The 26,910-nt window shown below is 44.8% G+C and overlaps 1 protein-coding gene across 1 annotated transcript in view; it reads left to right on the forward strand.

Annotated features, from left to right (window-relative positions):
- Nucleotides 1-24,539, forward strand: part of RNF114 (ring finger protein 114) — a 127,085-nt gene extending 102,546 nt beyond the window's left edge. The window contains exon 6 of the mRNA XM_078652026.1: nt 21,784-24,539. Coding sequence (XP_078508152.1) covers nt 21,784-21,849 — 66 coding nt within the window. The 3' untranslated portion in view covers nt 21,850-24,539. The remainder of the gene's footprint in view (nt 1-21,783) is intronic.
- The last annotated feature ends 2,371 nt before the right edge of the window (nt 24,540-26,910 follow it).

A 26,910-nucleotide genomic window follows, 5' to 3' on the forward strand; every position in this document is an offset into this window, starting at 1 on the left:
CAAACAAGTCCATTAGTATTGATCACCTCACTACATTTTAAATTAATGCATGTATCTTATTGTAACAAAAACATAAGTTGGACCTAGTACCACATAGATGCAGATGCAGTGCATTTTGGAGAGGAGCGTGATTTTTGCGCTCCCCACAGTCTATATTTCAGAAGTCAGATCAAGCCACAACCCCCTCTCCACCACAAAACCATCTTAGTCTGATCCTTGCAGCTAAAGGATGCTCAGCTGGTGGCAGGATCTGCCTTCACCGCCACCACGGGTGAGATATCAACTCTTACAGCTGGGTGCTGCAAATAGTCCGAAGGGGCTACTCCCTCCCCTTTGAGATTACCCCTCCTTCCATGTCTGACGATCGGCTGACGGAGGATCACCTTACCTTATTCTGCGAGGAAGTCAAGACTCTCTTTGTCAGGGAAGCTATAGGACGGGCCCCCGGGCTAGAAATGGGCTGTGGTTGCTCTTCCCTCTATTTTTTGTGGTTCCAAAGGAGGACTGAGGCTTTTGTCCTATCCTAGACCTCGGATCCTCAACTTCTTCCTCAAAAGGGAGAAGTTCAAAATGTGCACCCTTGCTCCGGTCCTGTCTGCCCTCGACCCTAGAGACTGGATGGTAGCATTGGACTTGCAGGATGCTTATTTTCACATCCCCGTCCTGCCGGTCCACCGGCGTTACCTGCGGTTTACGGTAGGCCATGAGCATTTTCAGTTTGCCGTGCTCCCCTTCGGCCTTACCGGTGCCCCTCGGGTGTTCACGAAAGTGATGGTGGTGGTCGCAGCTCACCTGTGCAGGTCAGGGGTGTCAGTCTTCCCCTACCTAGACGACTGGTTGTTGAAGGTGGGCTCGCCCCAAACAGTCGTCAGCCCCCTTCAGACTATGGCCGACCTCCTGCATCTGCTGGGGTTCTCCATCAACGTGCCGAAGTCGCACCGGAGTCCCTCTCAGAAGCTCCCCTTCATTGGAGCGGTTCTGGATTTGACACTGTTTTGGGTTTATCCTCCCGAGCAGCGAGTCCGGGATATTCAGGCTATGATTCTGATCTTTCGGACTCTTTCCCGGGCTACAGTCCGGTTGACCCTCCGGCTTCTGGGCCTGATGGCCTCCTGCATCACGCTGGTGACACATGCCAGATGGCATATGCGGGCTCTGCAGTGGGACCTGAAGTTCCAGTGGGCGCAACATCAGGGCAACCTGTCCGATCATGTCCAGATCTTGGAGGGCACTGCTCAACAATTGCAATGGTGGCTCACGAATCGAGATTGGGTCAGGGGCAGATCCCCCTCCCCTCCCCAGCCGGAGCACACAGTTGTGACGGATGCGCCCCTCCAACTGAAATCATTGAAAGAAGTGTGGTGCAGGTGTTCACGGACAACACCACTGCCATGTGGTATTGCAACAAACAGGGCAGGGTGGGGTCCTGGACCCTATATCAGGAGGCTCTGCTCCTCTTGACATGGCTGGAACATCAAGGCTTTACCTTGGTGGTTCAACACCTGGCAGGTTCTCTGAACGCCAGGGTGGACGAACTCAGCTGCCGGTGCTTGATGGATCTCGAATGGCATCTGAACTTGGATATGGCCCAAGGCCTCTTTCAGCAGTGGGGAGAGCCTTGGTTAGATCTATTCGCCACCGAAGAGAACGTGCAATGTCTTCAGTTCTGCGCGTTGGAATTTCCAAGGCGGCATTCGCTTGGCGACGCTTTTCGGCGCGAGTGGAGTTGCGGTCTGTTGTATGCCTTTCCGCCTATACCACTTCTGCCCAGAGTGCTGAAGAAGATCATCCTTGTGGCTTCAGATTAGGCTCGAAGATACTGGTATCCGAGCTACTCGGCATGGCGATCGATCCCCCGCTCCGTCTGCCTCTTCGGGAGGATTGTCTGTCGCAGCAGAGGGGACGGTCCTTCACCCGAACCTGTTAAGCCTCCACCTCCATGCGTGGAGATTGAGCGGCGACAGTTGACAGCTTTTGACCTTCCTGCCAAGTTCTGTAAAGTTATTCTTGCAGCCAGGTGTCCCTCCACTAAAATAGTATACACTTGCATGTGGAACAAATTTGTGGCATGGTGCACAGCAAAGGCTGTGGATCCCCTTTCTGCCCCTCTTTCCGAAGTTCTTCTGTTCCTCCTTTCCTTGTCCCAGCAGGGCTCTGCTCTGGGCACTATCAAAGATTATCTTTCGGCCATCTCTTCCTTTCTACGGCTTCCAGATCAGCCTTCTCTTTTTAAGGCCCTGGCTGTTAACCGTTTCCTCAAAGGCATTACGCGTACGTTCCCACCCGTGCCTTTCATTATGCCTCAGCGGGACTTGAATCTTCTTGAACTTTCTGATGTGTGCTCCCTTTGAGCCCCTTCATAACTGTCCCTTACGTCTTCTCACTCCCAAGACGACTTTCCTGGTAGCTATCACCTCTGCCAGAAGGCTTCTAAACCTCCTTTCCTTTCTGTTCATCTGGACAAGGTGGTTCTGAGGACAAGTACTTCCTTCTTGCCAAAGGTTGTCACGCCCTTCCACATCGGGCAGACTATCACTTTGCCTACCTTCTTTCCGCCTCCGCATCCCTTTAGGGAGGAGGAGAGGCTCCACCGTCTGGACCCAAAACGGGCGCTCACTTTCTATCTGCAGCGTACACAACAGTTCTGGTTGGATGACCGGCTCTTTGTTTGATACGTGGGCTCCAAAAAAGGTCGGGCTGTGCACAAGCGGACCATCTCCCGGTGGGTCGTTCTGTGCATCAAAGCATGTTACTCCTTGGCTAAGAAGGAGCCTCCTCCGGGACTGCGTGCCCATTCCACCAGGGCAACGACAGCCACTACTGCCTTGGGAGGCGGTGTTCCCTTACAGGATATTTGTCAGGCAGCTACGTGGGCCTTGCTGCTCACGTTTACCAAGCACTACTGCCTTGACAGTCCGGTCCAGAGAGACTGCTTATTTGGCCGTTCTGTGCTCTGTGACTTTCTGGTGTAATCTTGTTTGCAGACCCACCACCGGGGTTGGTATTGCTGGGGTATCTATTCTAAGGTAAGGAATCTATCACTAACGTGTTTCTTTCAGATGCACAAGTTACTACTTGTGTAACGATATATCTGTAAGAGACATTAGTTAGTGATAGATTCCTTACCGCCCCTCCCATCCTCCCCGTTCTGCAAACTGATTACTAGGGTTAAGGTCATCCCTTTTAGGGCCCTAGTTTTATGCACCTATGGTCAGTATCTTGCATGGCTCTGCGTTCCTGGCGCGGAAAGTCGTGTACAGAACTGACGTCAGCGCGCATGAGTGCCGCCTAAGTACTCTCCGTGATGTCATCTCGGCGCGGACGACGCCAGTGACGGACGCGGAGCCGCAGGACGCCACCTACTGACGCACAGAGTACTGCTAAGCAAAACTTTCCGGATCCAGTCTGACACCTGGGGATATTCTAAGGTAAGGAATCTATCACTAACTAATGTCTCTGACCGATATATTGTTACACAAGTAGTAAGTTGTGCTACTGGATGCTAGCATGACAAAAAAGCAATTTCTGATGAATACTTATCACAAATCCCTCAACTTGTGGATATTCCACAAGAGTCAGACTGGATCCTGAAACTTCAAAGTATCACTCTTGTGTGATGATAGAGGATGTCTGTTCCTTTCTTTTTTGTGCATTCAAATGCGGATATGGAGCTGCTCCTTAACCTTTTGACAAGACTTTTTTTCCAAATGTTTCACAATGTGCAAGGGTTGGCACCTCCCAAAACAGAAGAGTTTAAGTCTTGTAGGGACTGTCCAAACACATGTCTGTGGTCGATCCCAGTGAGGCATGCGTGTTGTGACTGTGATAGGAACAGAATTCTAGAACCTGTGATGACTATACCCAAGTGAACCTGAAGGCCTTCCGGGACCACGAAACTTAACATCGCTAAACATTGAAAGATTCCATGCCGTGATAGTTCGAAGTCAAAAGGAAAGTTCAATTTACAAATGTAGCCATGTGGTCTAGCTCCCGATCCCAGTCGGAGCCAATTCCAACGTTGGTCCTGTTGCACTCTAAACTTCCCGGCATGTCTGCGACAACGCACCAGGTAAAGGCTTTTTGTGAGGCAATGCTGCAGTTCTTTGGCACTTTACCTGTACTCTCTGGCCCACCTTCGGGCCCCAAGGATCTGCAAGGCTCCAGTCAGACTTAAACCAGCAGGTTGGCCCTCAATGCTGTACGTACTCTCCAAACCTGCTTCGTGCTCTGCACAGGCCCCACTTCCAACTTTGGTCCATGCTCCGCTCTTGTGCTGTTTCTTTCGCATCAAGACTGGTGCTGACAGCAGAGGAGGAAGAAACTCAACCCATTCTTATTTCCAACTCAGAGTCAAAGTCAAATTTAAAATTAAAATCCTACAAATAGTCACAGAAAAAGGTCACATCCTCACAATAATATATAAAAATGCATCTGATTACATTTGTGAGATAGAAATATATATCTACAGTCCATAGAAAATTCTCTTTGTTAAAACAAACAAGAAACGTTGTATATGACCAACACCCAGGCACCTCTCCCTAGCGTCCTGTGCAGTTGACCCCCCATTAGGAATCTTGACACATAAAAAAACATGTTCTGTGTAGCTAAAAGTCGCAAATATAAAAGAGCAAGCCTACCTTGAAAACGGTCTCTAAAAATAGAGGTTGTATGCAAATAAATGAGAGTTTTATAAAAAAAGGGCAGATAAATATAATGTGAAAAGTATCACAAGTTGAAAGCTGATCAGTGGAACATAAGGGCAATTCAATGTCCTTATACCACGTTTTCTCCGGGTAGAGCAGCTGGTGAAACGAGTCAAGCCTGAAATAAGTCAAAAGATGATGCTGATTATTTTGCATTTAATGAAGAAGATAAAGCTCCAGCTCCGGTACAGTTTTTACCAAGATACATTTCCTGTATAATGAGTTGACCAGGGCTGAGGCTTCCCTCTCGGCTGCCACCCTAGGAGACAAAGTCTGCTTCAACCACACAATATCTTGTTTAATAATGCTCTCTGGTTGGGAAAATAGCTCTGGTCTCCCAAGGGCACTAACATTTGCTTTGATGTATACAAACCAAGGAATATTATGCAATTTCTTGCAGTCCTTAACAACTAGTTTGTTGAGACTCTATTGTTCCTTCAACCAGACGGCACACCACAGCAAGAGAGGGACTCAAACAAAGTCTGATAAAAACTCATCTCTGGTTCATCATGAAGGATCTCAGTTGAGGTACTTTGCCCCTACCCCAAGAAAACCCTAAAAAATGTGTTCACCACCACCATCATTGAGCCTAGTTTCGTATAGCCCCAAATCTCACAACCAAAAGGGGAGATTGGGGATGCGCATGCATTGTAGATTTCCCACAAAGTTTTAAAAGGCTTACGGCCTAAACGTGAGAGTAATTTACCAGGCACATGCCCTTTTTAAGCTTCCAGCGGTTATTTTATATAGGGTTGCCAATTAAAGTCTGGAGTCTTACTAAAAATTCCCCATTAGGTAAAATTATCAACTTTACTTAAAACCTGGCCCTGCACTGAAAAAGTGGCACTTATCGTATTTTTTGGCCCTAATACCATCGTGTGTGATTTCGGAAAATCAATAAATAAGCCCAAGCTGCCAATAAAATCAACAAAGATGTCTAAAATCTAAAAGCTACGGCAGACCTCTGGCCGTGCAGGCACTTGAAACATGGTGTCTTCATTTAAAAGAGCTGGAAGCAGTTTACCCCTTACTCTAGGGACCTCTATCCCCTGCACTGAAAGAACCATCTCTAAGCGGTTAACATACATAATGAAAAGAAAGGGCACCAAGATATACCCCTGCCAAGCCCCCGTTCTAAGTGCAAGGACACAATAACATCTCTAAACTCCTCCCACTGTAACTTCAATTTGGTGCCAGAGACGAGAGAGGAGAATCTAGGACTTCTCCCCTGGTATAAAGCTGAAAATTGGTCCTCCCCGTCCTGGGCAGGTACTAGAGCAGCTAGATCCTCCACTGGATCCTCTTAGAAAAACGGATGGTTTACAATTTTCCAAAACATAGTGCTAGCTTTATGAGTGCAGGCAAAAAGAAGGTCCTCCCAGAGCTTATTCTTTAATTTCTGCTTACTATGTTTTACTACAGCTCTATAATTGGTCTTGCTATCTCTTACCTCCCCCCTGTAACAAGGATTCTTTTTTAGCAAAGCTAACAGAGTCTTGCGTGCCTTAGTGCACATTTGTTCTCTTTTTTTAAATCCTTTCTTGAAATCAATCAGCGTTAAACACAACATGGTGTCTACAACCCTGGCCGGGCCGGCAGTTTGAGTACTTACGACACCAGAGTGTCCAGCAGGGGGCTACCCAGCACGTCGCCTACAACCACTTCGGGCCGGCCACGTAAAGCTAATCACTATTCACAAAAATAAACATTCTATAGAAAGGTCTTCAATCCGTGCAGAGCATAAGCCTATATGTCATAATCAACCGCCATAAAATCGATGCACTTATGTTCCCAGCTAGGTACAGCTAAGTTGCGTAATATCATGAGACACGGCCGAGTCTCTGAGGGGATGTCTGCTCCTATGTAGCCCTTGTTGTGACTACTATTGCGTTATGTGAGGTGCACCGCGTAGTTGAATGTGTGTTGCTCCATATGGACAGGAGAGCATCAAAAGAAAAAGGAAAAGAAATCTGACAACATCAGTTAAACAAAAACTGTACAGGTCGCGATGGAGTATGTGGTGTCTAGCATGTTCCATGTAGTGGCGCATGTGAGAGGGGGGCCAAGCACCAGCAGCATCTAGGATAGACCAGGTAGGCCAAGCGAGCATGCAGCTTAGTCGCTTGGAAAAAGCTGGAGGGCTCTAAGTTTTGGGGGGGGCTAAAGCTGGTGAACTCGATGCGCATTAAATTAGATATCAATGGCTGCCATATGCGCTGAAATGTCTTTTCGGTGTTGGCTTTGTTGTGGGAGAGCCTCTCCATCGCCAGGATATGCCAGACCCTGGTAAACTATTGGACCACGGAGGGGGGGGGCGAGGTTTGTTTCCATGGGCATGCTAGAAGTAAATGGCTGATGAGGGCCCAGTCAGCCCCGGTCATAGCAAGTAGGGTAGAGGGACGTATACCTAAAATTGTCAGGTGTTGCAAGTGTGTAACCGGGTACCCCACAATGCCCTTGATATGCCCTACACCTCCTTCCAAAAGGTAGCTATCACCTGGCATGAACACCATATATGATATAAAGGGCCTTCATCTTTACCACAGTGCCAGCAGAGGCTGGGGACTTTGCGATATATAGTAGCTAGGAGAGAGGGCGTATAGTGCCAACCCCCTCACAATCGCCACCCAAACTCTCTGCCCAGATTTTTCCAAGAAAAAGCCAGTCCTATTTACGGCAACTTCTTAGCCCATACCAAGACCATTAACCTGACGGACGCTCCTAGTGAAGTTAAAAACTCTCCTAACCCCCCCCCCCCCGACCACCCCGACCCCCACCCCCCCCTCCCAAATTCAAACCCAGCGATGATCAAACCACTCCTAATCTAGCGAACTTAGCCAGGTCTTCTCAGAACAGATCATTCACCGAATTCCTAAGTTCAATTCCGGATGACCCTTGCCCGCCATCCACTCTGAAACTGATTCCTAACATCATAGGCCCCAACCTAGCAAGAATTTCCAACTCGATGTTTAGGACAGGTACTTACCCATCCATCTGGAAAAAAGGCCGTTATCAAACCATTACAAAAGAACAACCTGGATCCCACAGAAACAAAAAATGACAGACCAAGTGCTTGCCTCCCATTCCCAGCAAACAAGTTCGAAAAGGTCATGAACACTCAGCTAGCCCATTTTATTGACGAAAATAATCTACTAAATGACACCCAATTCAGCTTCAGAAAGGGCCACAGCACTGAAACAGCCCTCATCAAGGCATCCAATGAAATCAGGAAGATACTTGATGGAGGGTGTGTCGCTGTCCTAGTGCTGCTGGATCTTTCAGCAGCATTCGACACGGTCAATCAAGCAATCCTGATCGACCATGTCGCAGCCATCGGCATCACACATAAAGCCTAGGCCTCTTTCCTATCCAATCGGACTCAACTAGTGATGCTTGGTGATTTCAGCTCCCCGTCATTTGCTCTCCCTTGCGCCGTGCCGCAGGGATCCTCGCTGAGTCTGACATTGTTTAACAAATACGTGTCAGACCTGGCGAGGGTCATGAAATCCTACAGCATGGGCCTAACGTTGCACGTTGATGATACACAACTGGTGCTAACGGTACACAATGATGGATGGGCAGTTTCTGCAAACTACCAAGAGGGAATGCTAGCCATCGGTGCATGGATGGCAAACAACTGCCTCAAATTAAACTCAGACAAGACGGAGGTGATGATTTTTGGCAACCTCTCCCATAGCTGGTCCCCTACCTGGTGGCCAGCTAAGCTAGGCTTACCTCCGTTCCCTGTCACAAAGGTCCGAAATCTGGGTGTTATGTTTGATGGCAAGTTGTCATTCATACACCATGCCAACGCAGTTGTTTCTGCAGCCTTTTAAGTTATCAGGATGATAAAAAAAACTCCTACCTTTTCTCCCACCGAGCTCCAGCAGGACTCTCATTAGTACATTGGCTATGTCAAAGGTTGATTATTGTAATGGTCTTCTCATTAACGCTCAAAGAGTCCTAAATAAGTTACAACTGGTACAGAACGCAACTGCCAGGATTCTGACAGCCACACCCAAATTCAAACCAATATCCAAGGTAGTGCGACAGCTCCACTGGCTACCCATCAGGAGCAGAACCAAGTTCAAGGCTCTATGCATTGTATACAAGGCAATCCACAACACTGCACCTGAGTTTCTAAAAAAAAAAAAACTCTCCGCTCCTACGAACCCAGCAGACCCTTGCGCTCATCTGCAGCGAACCTGCTGATTGTTCCCCGAACCAAGAAAACCTCCAGGGGCAATAGAAGATTCTCGGTCACCACCACCAAACTATGGAACATGCTCCACATCAAGACTAGTCCCACTCTGCTTACCTTCCGGAAACAACTAAAGACCTGACTTTTCAACCAATAACCGCCTCCGGCTGGCCTTCCCTCTGCCTAGTCCACAGCGCCAAGACACCCAAGGGTATTTGCGCGCTTTATAAGTTGCTTAAATAAATTAGCACATTAATTTATATGCGGTTTCACTAGAAGTAAGACTACGGTATGTTTTGGGGATGTCTTGCCACAGCGTGTCCCACTGTTTGAGGGAGAGTCCCCTCTGGGTTGCGTCTTGCCAAGCAGTTTGGAATTTGTGGGTATGAATCTGGGTCGAGTCGGCAATCTCTGATAAGTTTTGCTTTGTGCAAATTTTATAGAACCAGCGGCAAAGTACTTGAAGTCCAGAACTTGGAGGCTTTAAGAGGGCGGTATTAATATATGCACATATCTTATCGTAAGCCACAAAAATAGTGTCATAAGTGGCCTCTGCATTGAAGCATGTCTGAATCTCTAAAAAGCAAGAACTAACTGAATTAATAAAAAGGGTCTTAGGGATAATTTTATCCCACTTCAGTCTGCGCCCATGACAAGTTGTTTTAACTTGGGGTTTAAAGCAGGTGGACGATACTGCCTGCACTGTATCCCAAAGAAAGCTAGCAAGGAGAGGGTTATGGTCACTGAAAATGTTCCATTCAACCGTAAGGGAAATATGGGAGGAAAATAAACCCTCGGACAGATAGATATAATCAATAAACGTTCCTCCACCCAGGCTCTTGAAGGTAGGGGCAATATTACCTGAGAGGAAACTCTCTGTATTCATAAGGTTCAATAGATTGTATTCATTGATTGAATGAATGAATAGAGGTCTTGTAATGCGCTGGCTTAGCCCAAAGGGCATCAAGGCGCAGGAGACAGACAAACAAAGAGTCTCAGACACAGACAAACCTAAAGTCTCAGAAAAGCAGAAAAGGATAAAATCAATAGGCCTGGGAAAAGAGCCAGGACTTTAAGAGTTTGCGGAAAATCCCCAGTGAGGGTTGCCTGGATAGTTCAGGAGGGAGAGAATTCCAAAGTTTGGGGGCCAAGGTGGAAAAGGCTCCCCGCCCCCCCCCCCCCCCCACTTCGCCCTTTTAAATCTGGGGACAGAGAGCAGATTTCTAGAGGCAGAGCGGAGAGCTCTACTAGGAATGTAGGAGCTAACAAGGGACCTAATACCTTCAGAACCTGATCCAAAAACTGCCCTATGGGCAATGCAAATAAGCTTGAAAGAGATCCTGGCCTGTATTGGTAGCCAGTGAAGATCTTTCCTGGCCTGAGTTGCAGATGCAAGCCTAGGAAGGTTCAAGACCATCCTGGCTGCGTCGTTTTGGACCATCTGTAGGCGATGGAGAGACTTCTTATTAATGCCACCATAGAGCGCATTACAGTAGTCAAGCCTGGAGGAGACAAGGGCAACTGTTGACTGTTTGCGGGCATCAGGCGACAGATATGGGGCAATCTTATTCAGCGTCCGGATGATGGCACAGCAGGTGGACACTGTTCTGTTGACCTGAAGGTCAAAATAGAGGGCCATATCTATAAGTACGCCCAAATTCCTGGCCGAGTGGGTCGGGTGTGGACAATCCCCCAAGGAGGAGGGCCACCAATCCCCAGACCACATATCTTGACTTACTCCAAAAATCAAGACCTCTGTCTTTTCTCCATTTAATTTTAGATAGTTCTGTACCATCCATTGCGAGACTGCCTCCATGCAAGCTCGGAACTTGAGGGCAGAATCTTTTGTTGACTGAGTAGTGGAAACAATAATCTGGGTATCGTCAGCATATGACAATACCTGGTAGCCAAAAGATCGTACCACTTTGGCAAGTGGGGTTACATAGATGTTAAATAATAGCTGGCTCAGGGCAGAGCCCTGCGGAACCCCACATTGCACAGACTGAGAGGGGGACATAAAGTTACCCAGCTTTACTTTCTGCTGTCTCTGATGGAGGAAGGAGGATAGAAGATTTAGGGCACTACCTCCCACCCCTATCCCCTTCAGCCTGTCAACCAGGATTGAAGGGGACAGGGTATCGAAGGCTGCCGTAAGATCGAGCAGCACCAACAGCGTGGTCTGTCCCCTGTCAACCTCACATCGGATGTTATTGACCACGACTGTGAGGGCAGACTCGGTACTGTGGGCAGCACGAAAACCATGTTGGGAGATATCCAACAAGTTTGCACTCTCCAAGTAGGAGGCCAGATGGCGATTAAGATGGGCCTCAAGTATCTTGGCCGGGGCTGCAAGCAATGATATGGGCCGGAAGTTTTTCAAAACTTCAGGGTCCAAAGAGGGCTTTTTAAGAAGAGGCTTGACCACTGCAGTTTTCCAGGATACGGGGAAAATCCCCTTGGTGATAGCCATATTCATGACCTCTAGACGAGGAGGAAGGACAGCCTCTCTGCAAACCTTCAAAATTTTTACAGGACAGGGGTCCAGGGGCGAGCATGACTTAGTGGCATCTAGAAGGCGATTTAGTTCTTCCAGGGTCAAAGAAGGAAAGCTTGTAAAACCGGGACTGGAACCAGATCTGGAAGCCTCATCTTCGACGAGAGAAGGGGAGGGAGGCAAGGATGCGCAATTAGTGTCCAACTCCAAATGAAGAATTTTAAGGGAATTGTGGATATCTGCAATTTTAGAGTGAAAAAAGCTCGCGATATTATCGCAGAGCTCCTGAGTCTCAACAACAGAGTTGGCAGCTTTCGATATCTACAGTGTCTCGATAATTTTAAAGAGCTCTCTCGATGATTTTAGCGAGGCAGTGATGTTGCTAAAATAGTTCTTTTTTTCATCGGCTATAGCCCTTTTATATTCCTTCAGTGCCAATTTGTGTTGAGTTTTCCCAGGGGAGTCGGGACGTGCATACCAGGATCTTTCTTTTTGTCTGCACTTCTGCCGCAAAAGCCTTAGACGGTCCGAGTACCAAGGCGACGAGGGACTCTTCCTGGCTGAGTAATGTTTTATAGGCGGCGCTAGGATGTCCATCGCGTTAGATAAGGCGTTGGACAAACCAATTGCAGCGTCATTGGGGTCTGACAAGGAAAGGGAGCTGACGGCCGTCATAAATGGGGCGAGGGCAATGTTAGAGACCTCTCTATACTTTCTTCTGGTTTCCCATACATTTTTATTCACTTGATTGGGGGCGGAGGAAGTAATGTTAAGGTGGAGAGGAACTGCACGATGGTCCGACCAGGATAAGGGAATCGAAGTCCCCGTCACCAGTCTGGTGTCATTCGAGAAAATGCCATCGAGCGTGTGCCCAGCAAGATGTGTAGGGCCTTCAACCAATTGGCTCAGCCCACAGGCAGCCAAGCCCTCCACCAAGGACATTGTGTCTCTGTCATATACCACTTCCAGATGGAAGTTAAAATCGCCAAGAAGGGTTAGGTTGGGCCTGTTAATGAAGGGCTCTAACAGTTTAAGTATTTCATGTGAGAAAGTGGCCCTGGGGCCAGGGGGCCTATAGCAAAGAATGCCTGAAAAGGAGGCTGTAGGGGTAAGCTGTATGGAAAAGTATAATGCCTCAAAATTATCTTGGGGGGACGAGAGGGGGTCAGTGCGACATATAAAGCAGTCTCTACATAAGATTCCCAACCCTCCACCCCTGTGCCTGATTCGGTCCATTCTAGTCAGGGCATAACCATCCGGAATGGCATCAACCAGTTCTGGACCAGAGGAATCCGAACCCCAGGTCTCAGTTATGAAGACCCAGGGGGGTTTCCTCTGTGATACAAAATCGTTGAATGCTACATTGTTTTTGACCAGTGACCTGGCATTAATAAGAAAGCCTGCCTCCTTTACAGGGTTATCTGAGACCTTAGCTACCTCCAGACTAGCCCGGTACTTTCTAGGATGTCGAGTGCGAGCTGGTCTGGGTGCATTACAACTGCAGTTGTTGGATGATATATCATCAGGAGTAAAAGTATGATGGCATGGCCTGGGAGGAGGTCTAAGAGCTAGCAAGAAGGAGAGTGTAAAAAACTCACGCTCAGCAGAAAGAGGGCAGCGAGGCCCCACCAGCCTGGCCCGTGGCGCGTTCTCAGCGCGGACGGGCGCAGATTGGCTGGACTCAGGCACGACTCCGGCGCAGATACGGCGCATCCGCTGATCGCGTCCGCTGCGCGGAGACATGCCCGTTCCCTTTTATGCTGTAAACTAGACTGCGCAATGCGCTTCCTCCCACCCAAGATGGCCGCTACGAAAATTAGCCCGCCCAGGACCGAAGGACTCAGCGCCGGACTCGGCTGCGACTGGCCCAGAGTGCGGGGAAATGCGGGGGAATGGGATTACGATTAAAAACGCTAATTATTCAAGCGAAAGTGCAAGGTGAGTAAAAACAAGGCAACACAACAAAGCAACCTCCCGGCTTCCGCCTCAGAAGGGAAATACATACAGCAAGGTCTCGCGCCTAGCCCAGAGTGCCCCTTTTATGCTGTAAACTAGACTGCGCAATGCGCTTCCTCCCACCCAAGATGGCCGCTACGAAATTTAGCCCGCCCGGGACCGAAGGACTCAGCGCCTGACTCGGCTGAGACTGGCCCAGAGTGCAGGGAAATGCGGGGGAATGGGATAAAAAACGCTTATTATTCAAGCAAAAGTGCAAGGTGAGTAAAAATAAGGCAACACAACACAGCAACCTCCCGGCTTCCGCCTCAGGAGGGAAATACACACAGCACCCAAATACACATTGGCCAACTCATTCATCATATCCTCCTGTGGATTAAGCTTAATATGTATCTGATCATCAGACCCACCCTCCTTCATTAGACCTTCCTCATTGAGATAACAGCATCCACAAGGGAAAAGATTAAAATCATCTAGGATCCGTAGAGCCATGTATTTATACGAAAGGGAAGTGCAAAAGGTGTAAAGAAGGGTGTTAAGTGGGGTCAACACATCCTAAGATTCCTTCCCATGAATAACATTATAGATATTAATACACATGATCATTATGTTATCCTTAAAGGAAAGGAGAACCCGTAATATGTGGTGAGAAGGCCTCATGATCTTTTCCATTTTAAAGGGCAGGTTAAGTTTGACAGAAGTCACAAGGCACCCACTTGCCCTCCCGCTGGCTGAGGGTAAAGCATTAATTGTGAAGGAAACATATCCATCTACGGGAATCCCACCCTTAGCATCCCAGGTCTCCTGAAAACATATATCAAAAGGAGTAAGCAATTTTGACCAATCGGATTTGTTGACTTTATCCTGCAAATTCTCTTCTCCAACCTTGTTTATCCATAGTGTTCCTGGCTTCTGCCTTTTTTCTCTATTCAATAAAAATATGAGCACCCAAAAATAAAACCACAGTACTTTGGCCTTGAGTGGACGATTTAGAATAAAGGGCCAGCTGCCAAAAAAACTGGGGCCAGGAGGGTGACCCAGCCCAGCCCAGCCTCTAACTGGCTCTGACTGGCACAGACAGCCTGTCCTTGGCCTAGGCGTGGCCTGCACTGCGGAACGCAAGGTGCGCTTTAATAGCGTTGTCAGGTCAGCAGGTGTGGCTCATTTCAAGGCTCCCATGCCCTGATGGATAGTGGGACTGGTAGTCTCCCCATTTGCAGTAAACACCTCTCCCTCTGAATCGAATTTGTCTCAACCTCGACAAGGCTGCGTGCCATTCCTTCTGTGATGCAGCCATTCCACAACCATTTTGATTCTGATACCTTGCCCTTACCTCAAGGCAGAGCTCAGAGGTCACACAATATGTTAGGCGCCGACTATGATGACAATTTCAACGAAGGGGGTGACCTTCTCCCCTACAAACTGAGGACAATTGGCATGCGAAGTTACAGGATTCCTTGGCCTACCCACCTCTCCAGACACCTGACTGGTTTCCACCTCTCCCCGCCACGGAAGTAAGCGTCTCCATTGCTCTAGTGATGCACAGGGTGGCAACTACCCTCGGTGGAGGTGAAGACTAATGTCCTCACAGAGGTTCCCCAATCGGGCCATACGATTGCCGAACTCTTACACTTCAATGTGGCCCTTATAGATGCTCTTTTGGGTGCTCGAGCACAGCCATGATCTGGACCTCCAGTAAATATAAAAATTGCTCTTTACCATAGATCAGCACCATGCAACCTTGACTTTCTTACACAGCATCCTACACCTGAGAGCTTGGTGGTACAAGCATCCACAGTTAAGGTGAACCCTTATACCTTACCCCACCACCCCACCAGATTGTGAATCAAAAGTTCTTGAAACGTTTCGGAACATATGGTCTTGTCTGTAAGCCTTGCACTCAATCTGTCAACGCCAGCTGCCTCGTAGGTTGCTACTCACATGCCGTTTGGAACGCAATGGCTCAGATTTTGCCAGCTGTCCTTGACAACCAATAAGCATCTCTCAGCCAGGCTAGTCAGGATTGACATGATGCAGCTAAGCTTGTCATTCGCTATGGCTTGGACATAACCAACTGCTTAGGTTGGCAATGGGAACAGGAATGGCACTTTTGTGCCATTCCTGGATTAAGTCTGCGTGCTTCTCCTGGGATTTTCAGGGATCTTTAATGGACATGTCATTCAATATCTTGCCTTTTTGGCAAAAAAAACTCATTCAGTCCTGGAATGGTTTATGGAAAGCACGGCTGCAGCATGTTCCTGTGGTCTAGGTCTGTCTTCCCCCATTTTACAATTCCACCTGCAATTTTGCCTCCTCCATAGCTGTGGTGGAAGTTTTCTGTTTCACCAAATCCAGACATCACTGCCATTCAAGCAAACCTCCCAACCTATTCATGGCCAAGGTCGGAGCTCACAAACAGCCAGGGCATCAAGGCCTTGTGCAGTTTAGTCTACTGCTTTTCCAGGAACCACTGCAGCAGAACTCCTTTAGTGTGTTCTTTTTGGGACACAGCCACGCATTCGGAGTCAGTCTTCTGTATTTCCTCCAGGGGTGGCGGACCATCACCTCAGACAAATGGACTCTCCAAGTTGTCCCTCTCATTTCTTTCCATCCCGCTGCACCTTACACCACCATTAGGGCAGCTAAATGAGTAGCATCTCTCCATGTTGCACCTGAATTGTAGGCTGTTTTGGGTGAAAAGGCCTTAAAGACTTTTAGGCATGGGAACTAGAAGCTGGATGTTAATTCTGCTACTTCCGTGTATTGAAAAAAGATGGAGGCCTTCTCCCTATTTTAGATCTCCCTCCTCTCAATGCCTCCCTGTAGAAGGAAAAATTCAAAATGCTCACACTAGCCCAGGTCCTATCTGCCCTAGATCCCAGAGAATGGATGGTAGCGTTAGACCTGCAGGGCACTAATTTTCACACTTCCTACCCTGCAGGCCCAAAGGCACTATATGTGGTTCACAATGTGCCAGGAACATTTTCACCTCTCAGTGCTACCTGTTGACCTCACCAATGTCCCTTGGTTGTTAGGGGTAGCAGTCTTACCCTACCTAGGCAACTAGCTGTTAAATGTTGGCTCACCCCATGTAGCCGTCACCCACCTGCAGACAATGGAGAACCTGCTTATATTGTTGGGGTTTGTTATGTATGTGCGAAAGTCACACCTGACTCCTCCTCAGATATTCCCTTTCATCAAAGCGATCTGGATATGGTACAGTACAGTTTCATGCCTATCCCCTAGAGAGGAGAGTCCTGGACATTTGGACTATAATCCCTATGTTTCAGACTCTGTCCTGGATCTCAGTGTGGATAATTCTGACACTGCTAGGATTGTTGGCCAGCTGCATCCTGCTCCTGAGGCTTAAAAGATGCCATATCCAGGCCTTTGGGACCTGAAGTTCCACTGGGCACAGCACCAGGGAGATTTGTCTGATTGTATGCAGATTTCTGAGGAATCTGCAAAAGGTATGCTGCGGTGACTGCCGGACCGCGATCGGTTCATTGGCAGAACCTGCTCTTTACCCCACCCAGATTTGACAGTGGTGACAGATGCACTGCTTCTGGGTTGGGGAGGCCTTATGGCAAAAGTGGAGATCAGAGGTCTCAGCAGAAGCGCTCATCTCCACATCAACTTATTGAGTTAACAGCAATTATCTTGTGGCATTGATGGCCTTTCTGCCAACCATTAGAGGAAGGCTTGTGCAGGTGCCCACAGACAACACTGCCATACAATACTGTGGCAAGCATGACTGGGTTGGGTCTTTAGTCCTGTGCTAGGAGGCGATATGCTCTCGAACCGCCTGGTCTGCCACGGACAGACCCTGTCCATATGTTGAACAACTCGGTGCTGTGAAACATATGGTGGTTCCTTTGTTTCAGAAAGATTACTTTAGAGGACACTGCATCTCCAAGTTCCAGAACATTCTCCCTGGTATCATAAGAGCTGTATCTAATCATTTACAATGGTTTTATTCTTTTTTTTTTTTTTAACTCAAAATCTCTTCTAACTAGCGTTCTTAGGTTCTTTTACGTGATGTATTCGCTGTAGGTCCAGGAAATCTCTCAGGTAATGGTTATGCGCTTAGGGTTTTTCAATCTATTCGGTGTCCACTGCAAGGCAAGCATCAGAATTAATTGTTTTGTTCAAAATCTTTATTTAAAAAACCCTCGTCTTTTTTTTTTTTTTTTTCTTTTTTTCTTTTTGTTCTAAACTTCACTGTTTGAGTATTTGTTTTTTCTTGATTCATAGTTTTTAGGGAGACATTACATTCTGTTAAATGAAAACAAAAAAGTGTTTTTAGAGCTGCCAACATAGGTTAAAAATCATGATTTTTTTAACATTCATTCTTTTATCATACTTTCAGACTTGATAACATTTTTCTAGGAACTATGGCTTTCTGCATCATTACATTTTGTAATGCTTGTTACTGCAGAGCCTGAGAGGACTCACGAAGTCGTCACACATTGAACCGGAAAGACTGATTGATACTGAAGTTCTTCTGCTCAACATGTAGATAGTTCATCACATCAGCCAAAGCAACGTGTTGTACCACCAATTAAGAAGCCAATGGAAGTCGAATGCTGTTGAAGACGGGCACTGCATCATCCCCCTGTCAAACCCAACTATTCGTCAATCCACAGAAAAAAAGCAGTGCAATCAACCTCTTCGATGAAAAATACTGAGGATCCAACAGTACATCGCTGATCTCAAGCCTTCTTCATCTCTTACACTGACCCCACCCCATAGAATCCAGCAATGGTCAACCTTCAAAGCCCTATCTCTCCAAGATTTGGCTAACATATATCACTAATGAAAAAGAGGTCTTACCATCTTCCTTCATCAAAGCTCTCTCTAGGGATTCTACCCTACTCGTACTTACATTTGTCAATGCCTTCCTCCTTCAAGGGCACTTCCCAGTAGCTCACAAGACTGGCCAGATCCTCCCACTCCTAAAGAAACCCACAGTAGACCGTATTGTCCTCACCAACTACTGGCCCATCCCTCCTCTACCATTTATCGGCAAGATCATTGAAACAGCAATCTATGTTCAGCTCCAAAGTGCCAACCATCTCCTGCACAGCTACCAGTCTTGCTTTATATCACGCTGTGCCACGGAGACCACCAGCTTACACATCATATAGGATGTGGCTTAACAGCCAGGAGCTGCTGATTTCGAAGCCTGTGGGAACCAGGTTCGAATCTCAGCACCAGTGTCAACATCTTGTGATTCTGGATAATCACGTAATCTCCCTGTGCCTACATTTTCAGTGCCTTGAAACCCTCACAGGTGATTTGCCATGCTTTACAAGTCCTGGGTTATTATTATATGGACATTGCCCTCTTGATGAAGATGACCCCTGCTTTCTGATATTGTTGTACCTCTTGACTGCCTTCCACATTTTTAACCATCCCACCCTCTTATGCACTCTTGAGTAATGAATTGGATTGAGCGGGAATGTCCTTCTACTACCTTTCCGACAAACACCAGTTTGTTCACATTGGCACCTCCAGGACATAAGATTCCTTTCCCATGTCGTCATCCTTTCCATGAAACTGCTTGGTGCTCTACTCTTAAATAACAACATCAAGTTTCACCAATATGCCAATGATACACAGCTCTTCTTGAAAACCTCCTGTTTCAGACATCCAGGGTCTCAAACGCAGCTTCCACACCATCCAGACCTGGATGTCCTGCGTCTACCTGAAGCTCAGCCCAACCGAGAAAAAATACCTGTTATTTGCCAAGATCAACAAAAAAGACACAGTACAAACCTGGCTCAATGACCAGCACATTCACAGCTCCAATTTAGGAAACAATTATAAACTTGCCTCTTTAAAGAACACTACTTCAAATGTATTGACCTTCCACAGCCCAGCTTTCTCTCCTAGTACTATTTGACTTTAATCCTGCTTTTGACTATGTATTGTGCTCAGCCGCCTTTTGACTTGGTTCATTGTATAGAAATATCATACACATACACGTCAGTGGCAGCCTCAGGCATTCTCATGACAGACAAAATTGTACAGTTTGAAGGGAACCCCATTTCCAACAGAAGCTACTGAAACAATTCTCACAGATGTCTCCCTATTATGATAGGAAGCCCAATTTTGGAGAGCTGTAGATAGAGGAGACATGATCCCAAAAGAATAGACTTACCACAGAAACCTGCTGTAGCTTAGAGGTGTCCAATTACACTGAAGTCCTTCCCATGGCTTTGACGATACCAGTCCAGTGTATCACCTGAAGGAATAAGTTTGTAGATCTTCTTGAAGGAAGATGCAGCACTAAAAATATTCCATGTGCCAGGAGCAGAAGACCAGTGAGCACATTTCTCGATCAAAGGTATGTAACGTTCACTACGGGGCTCAAGAGACATCATCTCATCCTTGGCCAACTTTTTGACTTTTGTGGTCAGTCCCAGATACTTATTCACTACAAGAATTCTGTGATCTTGCATGGCAGTTGTGATGTTCTGTTCTTGAATTTATTGTGGAATCCTTTGAGGAAGAACCTAGATTACAGGTAACCTTTCCATATGGTGCATGTGCTGCAGTTGTAGGATAATTGTTAAATTACGCTCAGACACACAGCAATATAGCAGTATTTCTCATAAATGCAGATCAGGCATAGGAATAGACTTGACCCTCAGAAGGCTGAAAGAGTTTGCTTTCTCTGTGCTCACTTGAGCTGGAGCATCACCTGACTGTGACCTGGATTTCCATCTATGGAGTTAACCTCCAGAAACACTGGTTTGCCGCTGGCCAGAACTCCAGGTGTTGATGGCTTGTGTTCTCGATTAAAAGGGACCTCACACCCTGTTGGCACCATGTTTTGTCACTTGGTAACAGATCCCCTTTTATGTTTTTGTTGTATTCCCTCAAGATGCAGGAGCCCCTCCAGAAATTGAAGAGTCGCCTTGATTGCTTCATCAGAACACCTGGATAGCCTTGGACGTGTTGTTCTGATTTTGCAACTAGAACATTGAAAGTGACTGGTCAAATGAATAAGTAATAGAAGCACATGTCACCCTAAAAAAAAGTTGTATGTTATTTGTAGCTTTGTAAAAATTAAATAAATGATTAGTATAAATCTTTATAACATGTGAGTTAAATACCCATGCCACACAATATAAGGTCAAGTCACTGAATATTTCCTTCACCAAATAGAGAAACAATCCAAAAACAGATTTTCTTTCTGTAAGGTCATGGAACTCCAAACTCCATGGGGATTTGCAATTTCCTTTTAACATGGCAGAGGTCACTCTATTCCTTATAATACATGGTCAGACTATCCTCATTCCCACAATCTGCTAAAATCCTTTGTGCCTTGCTCTTTCAAGTGAAAGAGATCGTATTGGTGTGTACATAAAGAGTTAAAGCAGAATCATTCTCTATTAGAACATTGGAATGTTGGGAGCTCCATTGAAAACAATGGAGTGCTCCGGGCTTATAATGGCTGGTATAAGCCTGGAGCTCCAACATTCCAATGTTTCTTTGTTAACAGCTCTGGCTGTGAACAAAGGGTTCAGGGAGCCTGAGGGGATTCCAATCCCCTCAGGCTCCCAAAAGGCTTTGTTTTTTTTATTAGAACATTCTGTCCTCTAGTGACAGAATGTTCTAATAGCCTTATAGCCCTTCGTAGATGGGCTATACCGCTATTAAAGTCCCTCTCCCTTGTTAAAGGCCCTCGCCTTCGGCTCGGGGCCTTTAACGCTGGAGAGGGCCTTTAATAGCCAGTATAGCCCTCTACGGCGGGCTATAAGGCTATCGTACAACATTGAACACATCTAAAAGCAGTTCGAATTTCTTTAAAAAAGATAGTAGCCTGTATATTGTAAGTCATTTTAACCAAATGTCGTATATCAGAATTTGTAGAAAAATGTTGCGAGAATCTGTCTTTCGGTTTTTGCTGGTCGCTATTCATTTTAGAAAAACTTGAACTTTTGTAAATTCTGTTTGTCTTGCCCAGTTTTAAGTTACGACTATTCACGGCATTACTCACTAATGCACATAAACAGCTCTGAAGGGAAGAATAGAAAGCCAGTTCTAGATTTCTTTCTTTAAACTTCAACTTTACAGTGACCTGCCTTTCACTTTGGCTGCTGGCTCTGGCAGCAGGCATTATGACGTCACCATTTAAATGTAATCAGTTATTACAGTTGAGCAGTTAGGTTGTTTTCTTATTACAGGAGTCTAAAGAGCCGTCACCACTCGACTGTCATAAGGAAATGAGAGACTTACTTGTATACAGTGGATGCAGGCTCTCTCCCATGTACTATGTAAAAATTATACAGTCCTATAGTCGTCTTCAACATTTATTCCTTCCATTTTTATTAAACAAAATCGGCCAGTGCAAAAATGCTGTTCGTCCTTGCAGCATTTGTGTCGGACTGATAGTCACAGCTGTTTTTCTTCTCTTTCAGGACTACAGTGTTGATGAAGATGCTATGATGAACGATGCTCTGATGCGTTCCTTGATGGATAAATGAAGATCATCTCCGCTTCTTTCATTAAGATTTGGCTTGTGAAAGGCCATTCAACTCTGAGTCTTACACAGCTCTTTCTGAAGCAGAAATTATAATGTTGCAAACAGTGTACATCTAGTTAACTAATTTCGTTTTTCCAGGAGTCCTATATGTCCAGATAGCAAGTAGTAAATATTAGATTATAAAGGAAAAATCATATATTTTTAGTTAGTGAGTCTTGGCTATGGAGTTGGCTATTTGCTGTTAAAAGTAAATACAGTTGGGTTTACTTGTAGTTAACATTTTAATTTTGAAGTAAGTAGTTTTGCAGCAGAGATCTGTTGGAAATGCACATACTTTGCGTATTGCCCCACGTTGAGGTTGGATCCATGATCGTGTTAAGCAGCTATTGACGGGAATGTGTGCAACTAGAGCATGTTGGCAACAGCAGTAATTGCAGAATCCGGTCTGATTCAGTGTCACCCTCTCATGTTTTTGCCGCCATCATGTGCAGTCTTGAAATTGTCTGGGATGTCATTCTTGTGAGACTACCTGGATATTGTTCATAATGGAAAATCACTTGTAATGCCGGTCATCTTTGTTTGCGTGTTATCCGTTACATGGACAGAGAGAGATTCTTGAAACACAAAGTTGATGGAACTAAAACATTTCTGTTATGCAACCTTTGAAGAAGCTCTGCGGTGTCAATATGTTGTGGATTCTAACGTGAATCAGAGATTTAATTATACTGCTGCAAATATCCACCAAAGTGAGACAGAAACTGCTGCTTTCTTGATAACCATTGTGTTTTCTAAGATCTGAAAGCAACCCTATGGTGATCTGAACATACTGCAAATATGACCACCGTTAGTGTATCCCAAACTGAGGGTCTAGGTTTCACCTACAATATATTGTAGCTGGGTTACAAAATTTGTCTCTTTCATTACCCACCTATCTACAGACCATCTTAATTTTGCACGCATGTTTTCTGAAATACTTATCTGGAGGGCTATGTGGGTTTAGGTAATAAGGTGTATCACAGTATTCGCCTTATTTAATACATTTGGCAGTGGCAAGAATATTGAGCATGTGGATTAGAGTAAAATGTGTAACTGTGCACCATAGTCTTGGGCAGATGCAAAGAGTTGACAAGAACCTGCAATATGATGCATGACCTGCAGTTGAAGTAGTCTGAGCATGGTTAAGAAACCTGATCAGCAGTAGGTTTGCAAACCTCTGTCCCACCTCCACAATTTGACATTGCTTGCCTCTCAATAGAAAGGATTTATATCTACTCCCTATGTGTGTTGCAAAATAAGTGACTTTTAACATTGGTTCCGTGGCAGCCTGTGCTTATAGTTCCGAACCCCCCACCTTGTCGCACTACTAGGCAGGGGTGTTTGATGATAAATAGACTGGGACGTCGATGGCATATTTGGTTATAAAGAAAAATATCATAAGACTGTTTCTGCTCCAACTACCAGATGGCTTTAATATGCAAAGCGTGTAAAATAGTAATGGACTCAAAGCGGTAAAATGAATGTTGAAGGTAAGTCATTACTAATACTGTAATGGCTGTTAAGCAGTTTGTTACTTAAGAAACAGCTGCCATTTCTGTCTGTACGTAGGTTATGCTTTACAGTAATGCACAAAATTTGTGAGGGTTCTTGCACACATTCAAAGTTTGGGCAAAAAGCTGTGTTCATGGGGAAGACATCTGGTCTGGGCTGTACACAAGTTTAATGCTACAATATTCATTTATCAAATCATATGCAAATAATAAATTCTCTGCGATGAGGATGGCACAAGTCATAGATTTATGACATTTTTACCTTTTCAACTAATTTGTCAAGTGTCTTCTGCAACCCTTACCATGGTCAGTGCCCTAGAGACTTATAAATCTTAATAAGATATTTAATTTTCTTCAAAGCACTATTAAATATATAATACAACATTTAACCTTCACCATACAAAGATTCTTCTCACATTGCTCCTTTCCCCTTAAATCACAGCCTACAGTCTCGAGATATTTTCATTTGCACTTTCATGCCCGGAAGTATAGCTTTTTTTTGTTGAGTGCGAATTGCGCATGTACTTAATTGCGACTTCCTCTTCAACTTGAAACATTGACAGCAAGATTGGATGTTGATCGCAATTACACTCTGTTCACAACTTTAGGAATTAAAAAGTATCTGTGGTACTTTTTCTTCGATTTCTGTAATCCAAAGTATCAACCAAAATTCAACCTCCTTTTGGGGTTTTCTTGGTTTTATAGCATGTGACAGTGTCACATTGATAAGTGTTCAGTTCATTTCAGTTTCTGTTTATTCCTAATGGAAGCTTATTTGGAGATGACTTTCCTTGTCAAAATTAGAGGAAGAACGTTATTTTTTTAATTTCATCTAGTTTTTTTTCTGTTTCATAAACACCAAAAAGAACTTTTTGTTTGACACATGTTTTATCTAGTGTGTGCTCTTTCTGCCGGCTTTAAAGAGCTGGTGTATGTTTAACCCCAACTCTCAGTGTTGCTTATTGCCTTGGAGTACATTGAAACTTTAGGAATAGAACCCATTATCATCTCTTAGACACTGTGCTTCCACTGCCACTGATTTTTTCCAGGACCAGCCTTAATTTGTCTAGCGAGGGATGCGTTATCCTGGTATAATGTACCCCGGTCATTTGTAATGTCTCACATTAAAGAATAACACGATAAACCTGTGTTTTGCTTCATTATTTTGTCAAGTAAGGCACTGATAACTGAAATAGGGAAATGCTGTGGTAAGAATGTGTGTGGTTATTTAAGCTGAGTGTAAAGCATCTTCCGATTTAAAAAAAGAAAAAGAAAAAAAATCAATCAAAAACCTACATTTCAGTATAACTCTTTTTGGTAAGTGAGGTTGTGACTGTCAGGACAAACAGCAGCATGTATTGGAAGTCAGCAGAAAGAATGCCTTAGTTCAAAATACAGATACTAGAGGTACCGTGGAGTTAAAGGAAGGTGCCGCATACATTTAACTAGGCACATTAATGTACCTTTGTTGATAACACTCTGGAAACACCCTACGAAAAATTTGACTGCCCTGATGCCAGGAGAAATGTTTCGGCTAAAGTAGAAATTAGACTGTAGATCTTGGAAGTAGGTACATTATCAGAGAGGACCTGGCATACTAGGAAAAGGGGCTATATCTCAATATAGTAGTGTTGTATGACTGAGGTAGTCCGTCACATTGCAGGTGTTACCTGCCTGACATTCACCTAAATGTACCATCATTAAAGGCCATGCTAAGGCCACCATCAGTCACTCTGCTGTTTTCGATATATTGTTCACCATGGCCAATGGAAAAGGTAAGCAAACTAAATTAATTTACTTTTAATTTCAGGTGATAACTTTTCTGAGGTCATTCAATTGAATGAGGGGGTGTCCAAAATAAGATCTAGAAAATGTAATCTGCAAAACAATGCCATTAGATAAGAAGCAATAGCCGCCTAGAGCGATGTAGCATGCTGAAAACATGGAAGGATTACTTGGTGAAGAAAATATTGAGTCTGTCTGCACGGATTATTGACTTCACTTTTGAAATAAAATGTTTTACTGAAAGAGTAGCATTAACCATGCTAAACTGTTACATAACTTGTAAAAAGAAGTACAATAAGGCTCAGGAAGTGATGCCCTATGGTAATTTGTAACAATAATACAAATAAAGTAATAAATGATGTGATAATGCAGGCGGCCATTTAAACAGTTGCATAAAATGTAAATGGATTTCTGGAAGGAGGAGTGCACAGCCTTCTTTTGGAAGTTAATTCATTCGAATTTATTTTTAACATTAGCTTTAATGGCACTTTATTACCATTGATGGCAAGACCTTTGAACATATCAGCAAACAATGGAGTTGGGGCTCGAAATCTATATTGCGGGCTTTGTAATTGGTGCTTGGCATATAAGGATTGAATCAAGTGTGGAGTTTGGCTGTCACACCATATGTATGGGTTTCCACAGTTCATAGGTGCTTAAATTTGATAAGAACCTTTCCTCACGTTTGCCATAAAGGTCGCAGAGAGGTAATCGAATTTTTACCGTGTATTTAAAAATATACCGTACGAGAAGAAAAATGCATTGCTGTGTTTTATTTTCAATATTGCAGCAACAAAATGTCAACAGGAAATGCTTCAAAAAGACCAAGCAATAACAGTTATTATTGTCAACATTAAAACCAGCAAGTCACATATGACAGAATTTGAACTGATGCCAAAATGGTATGCTTTGGGGTGCTTTGCAAGTATTTCTGTAATACGGCATGCAGCTAACCAGGTTTTTGCCAATCCATTTTGCGTTGTTTTTTCAAATACATTTTATTGGTTTTAAATACGAGAGGCTCAAAGCCAAAAACAAAACTTTTAGGTAATCACAAGTCCCGTTCATCTTACAATGCTGTTATTGTTAAGAAGATCCATCCAAGGGTCCCTGTCTGTTAATCAAACTAGCCAGTCAGTATCTAGTCCCTTCTGTTATATCATTTTCATTTCATTTTTCATCTTTATTTCGACAATGTTGTCATAAAAGAAATCACATTTGTTTAAACAGTTTAAAAAAAGTTGATACATTACATTCAAATACACAGTAAAAAAGAAAGCTTACATCATCACATGCCCAGAGAGCAATTTCATCACAGTCTAGTAGATGACAGTAGACATAAATAAATAAAGCATGGTCAGCTAAAATCCCCTGCCCATCTAGAATCAGAGATCCCGTTCCCTAGGAACTATACAGTCGTATCTACTGGATCCTATTTCAAACAAAGTTCACATATTTCCTTCTAATGGTCCACATGGCTGCTAGAAATTTTGTTACAGCAAAAACAATTAGATTAGAAAGATCCGTTTTAAGTATTCTGTATGCTTGCAGACAGTGCATGATCCCCAGATTTTTACACAGTGAAATAATCCACTTCTTTCTGGCTTTTTGATAAACAGGGCAGAAAAACACAACATGCAATTCATTTTCCAGCTCCGAGGTGGAACCCGGACAATTTTTGGGTGAAGATGGACACCACTTACTTGTAAAATCTCTGTTTGGCAGAGATC

Source organism: Lissotriton helveticus, chromosome 7 (genome assembly GCF_964261635.1).
Source record: "Lissotriton helveticus chromosome 7, aLisHel1.1, whole genome shotgun sequence".
Lineage (NCBI taxonomy): Eukaryota > Metazoa > Chordata > Amphibia > Caudata > Salamandridae > Lissotriton > Lissotriton helveticus.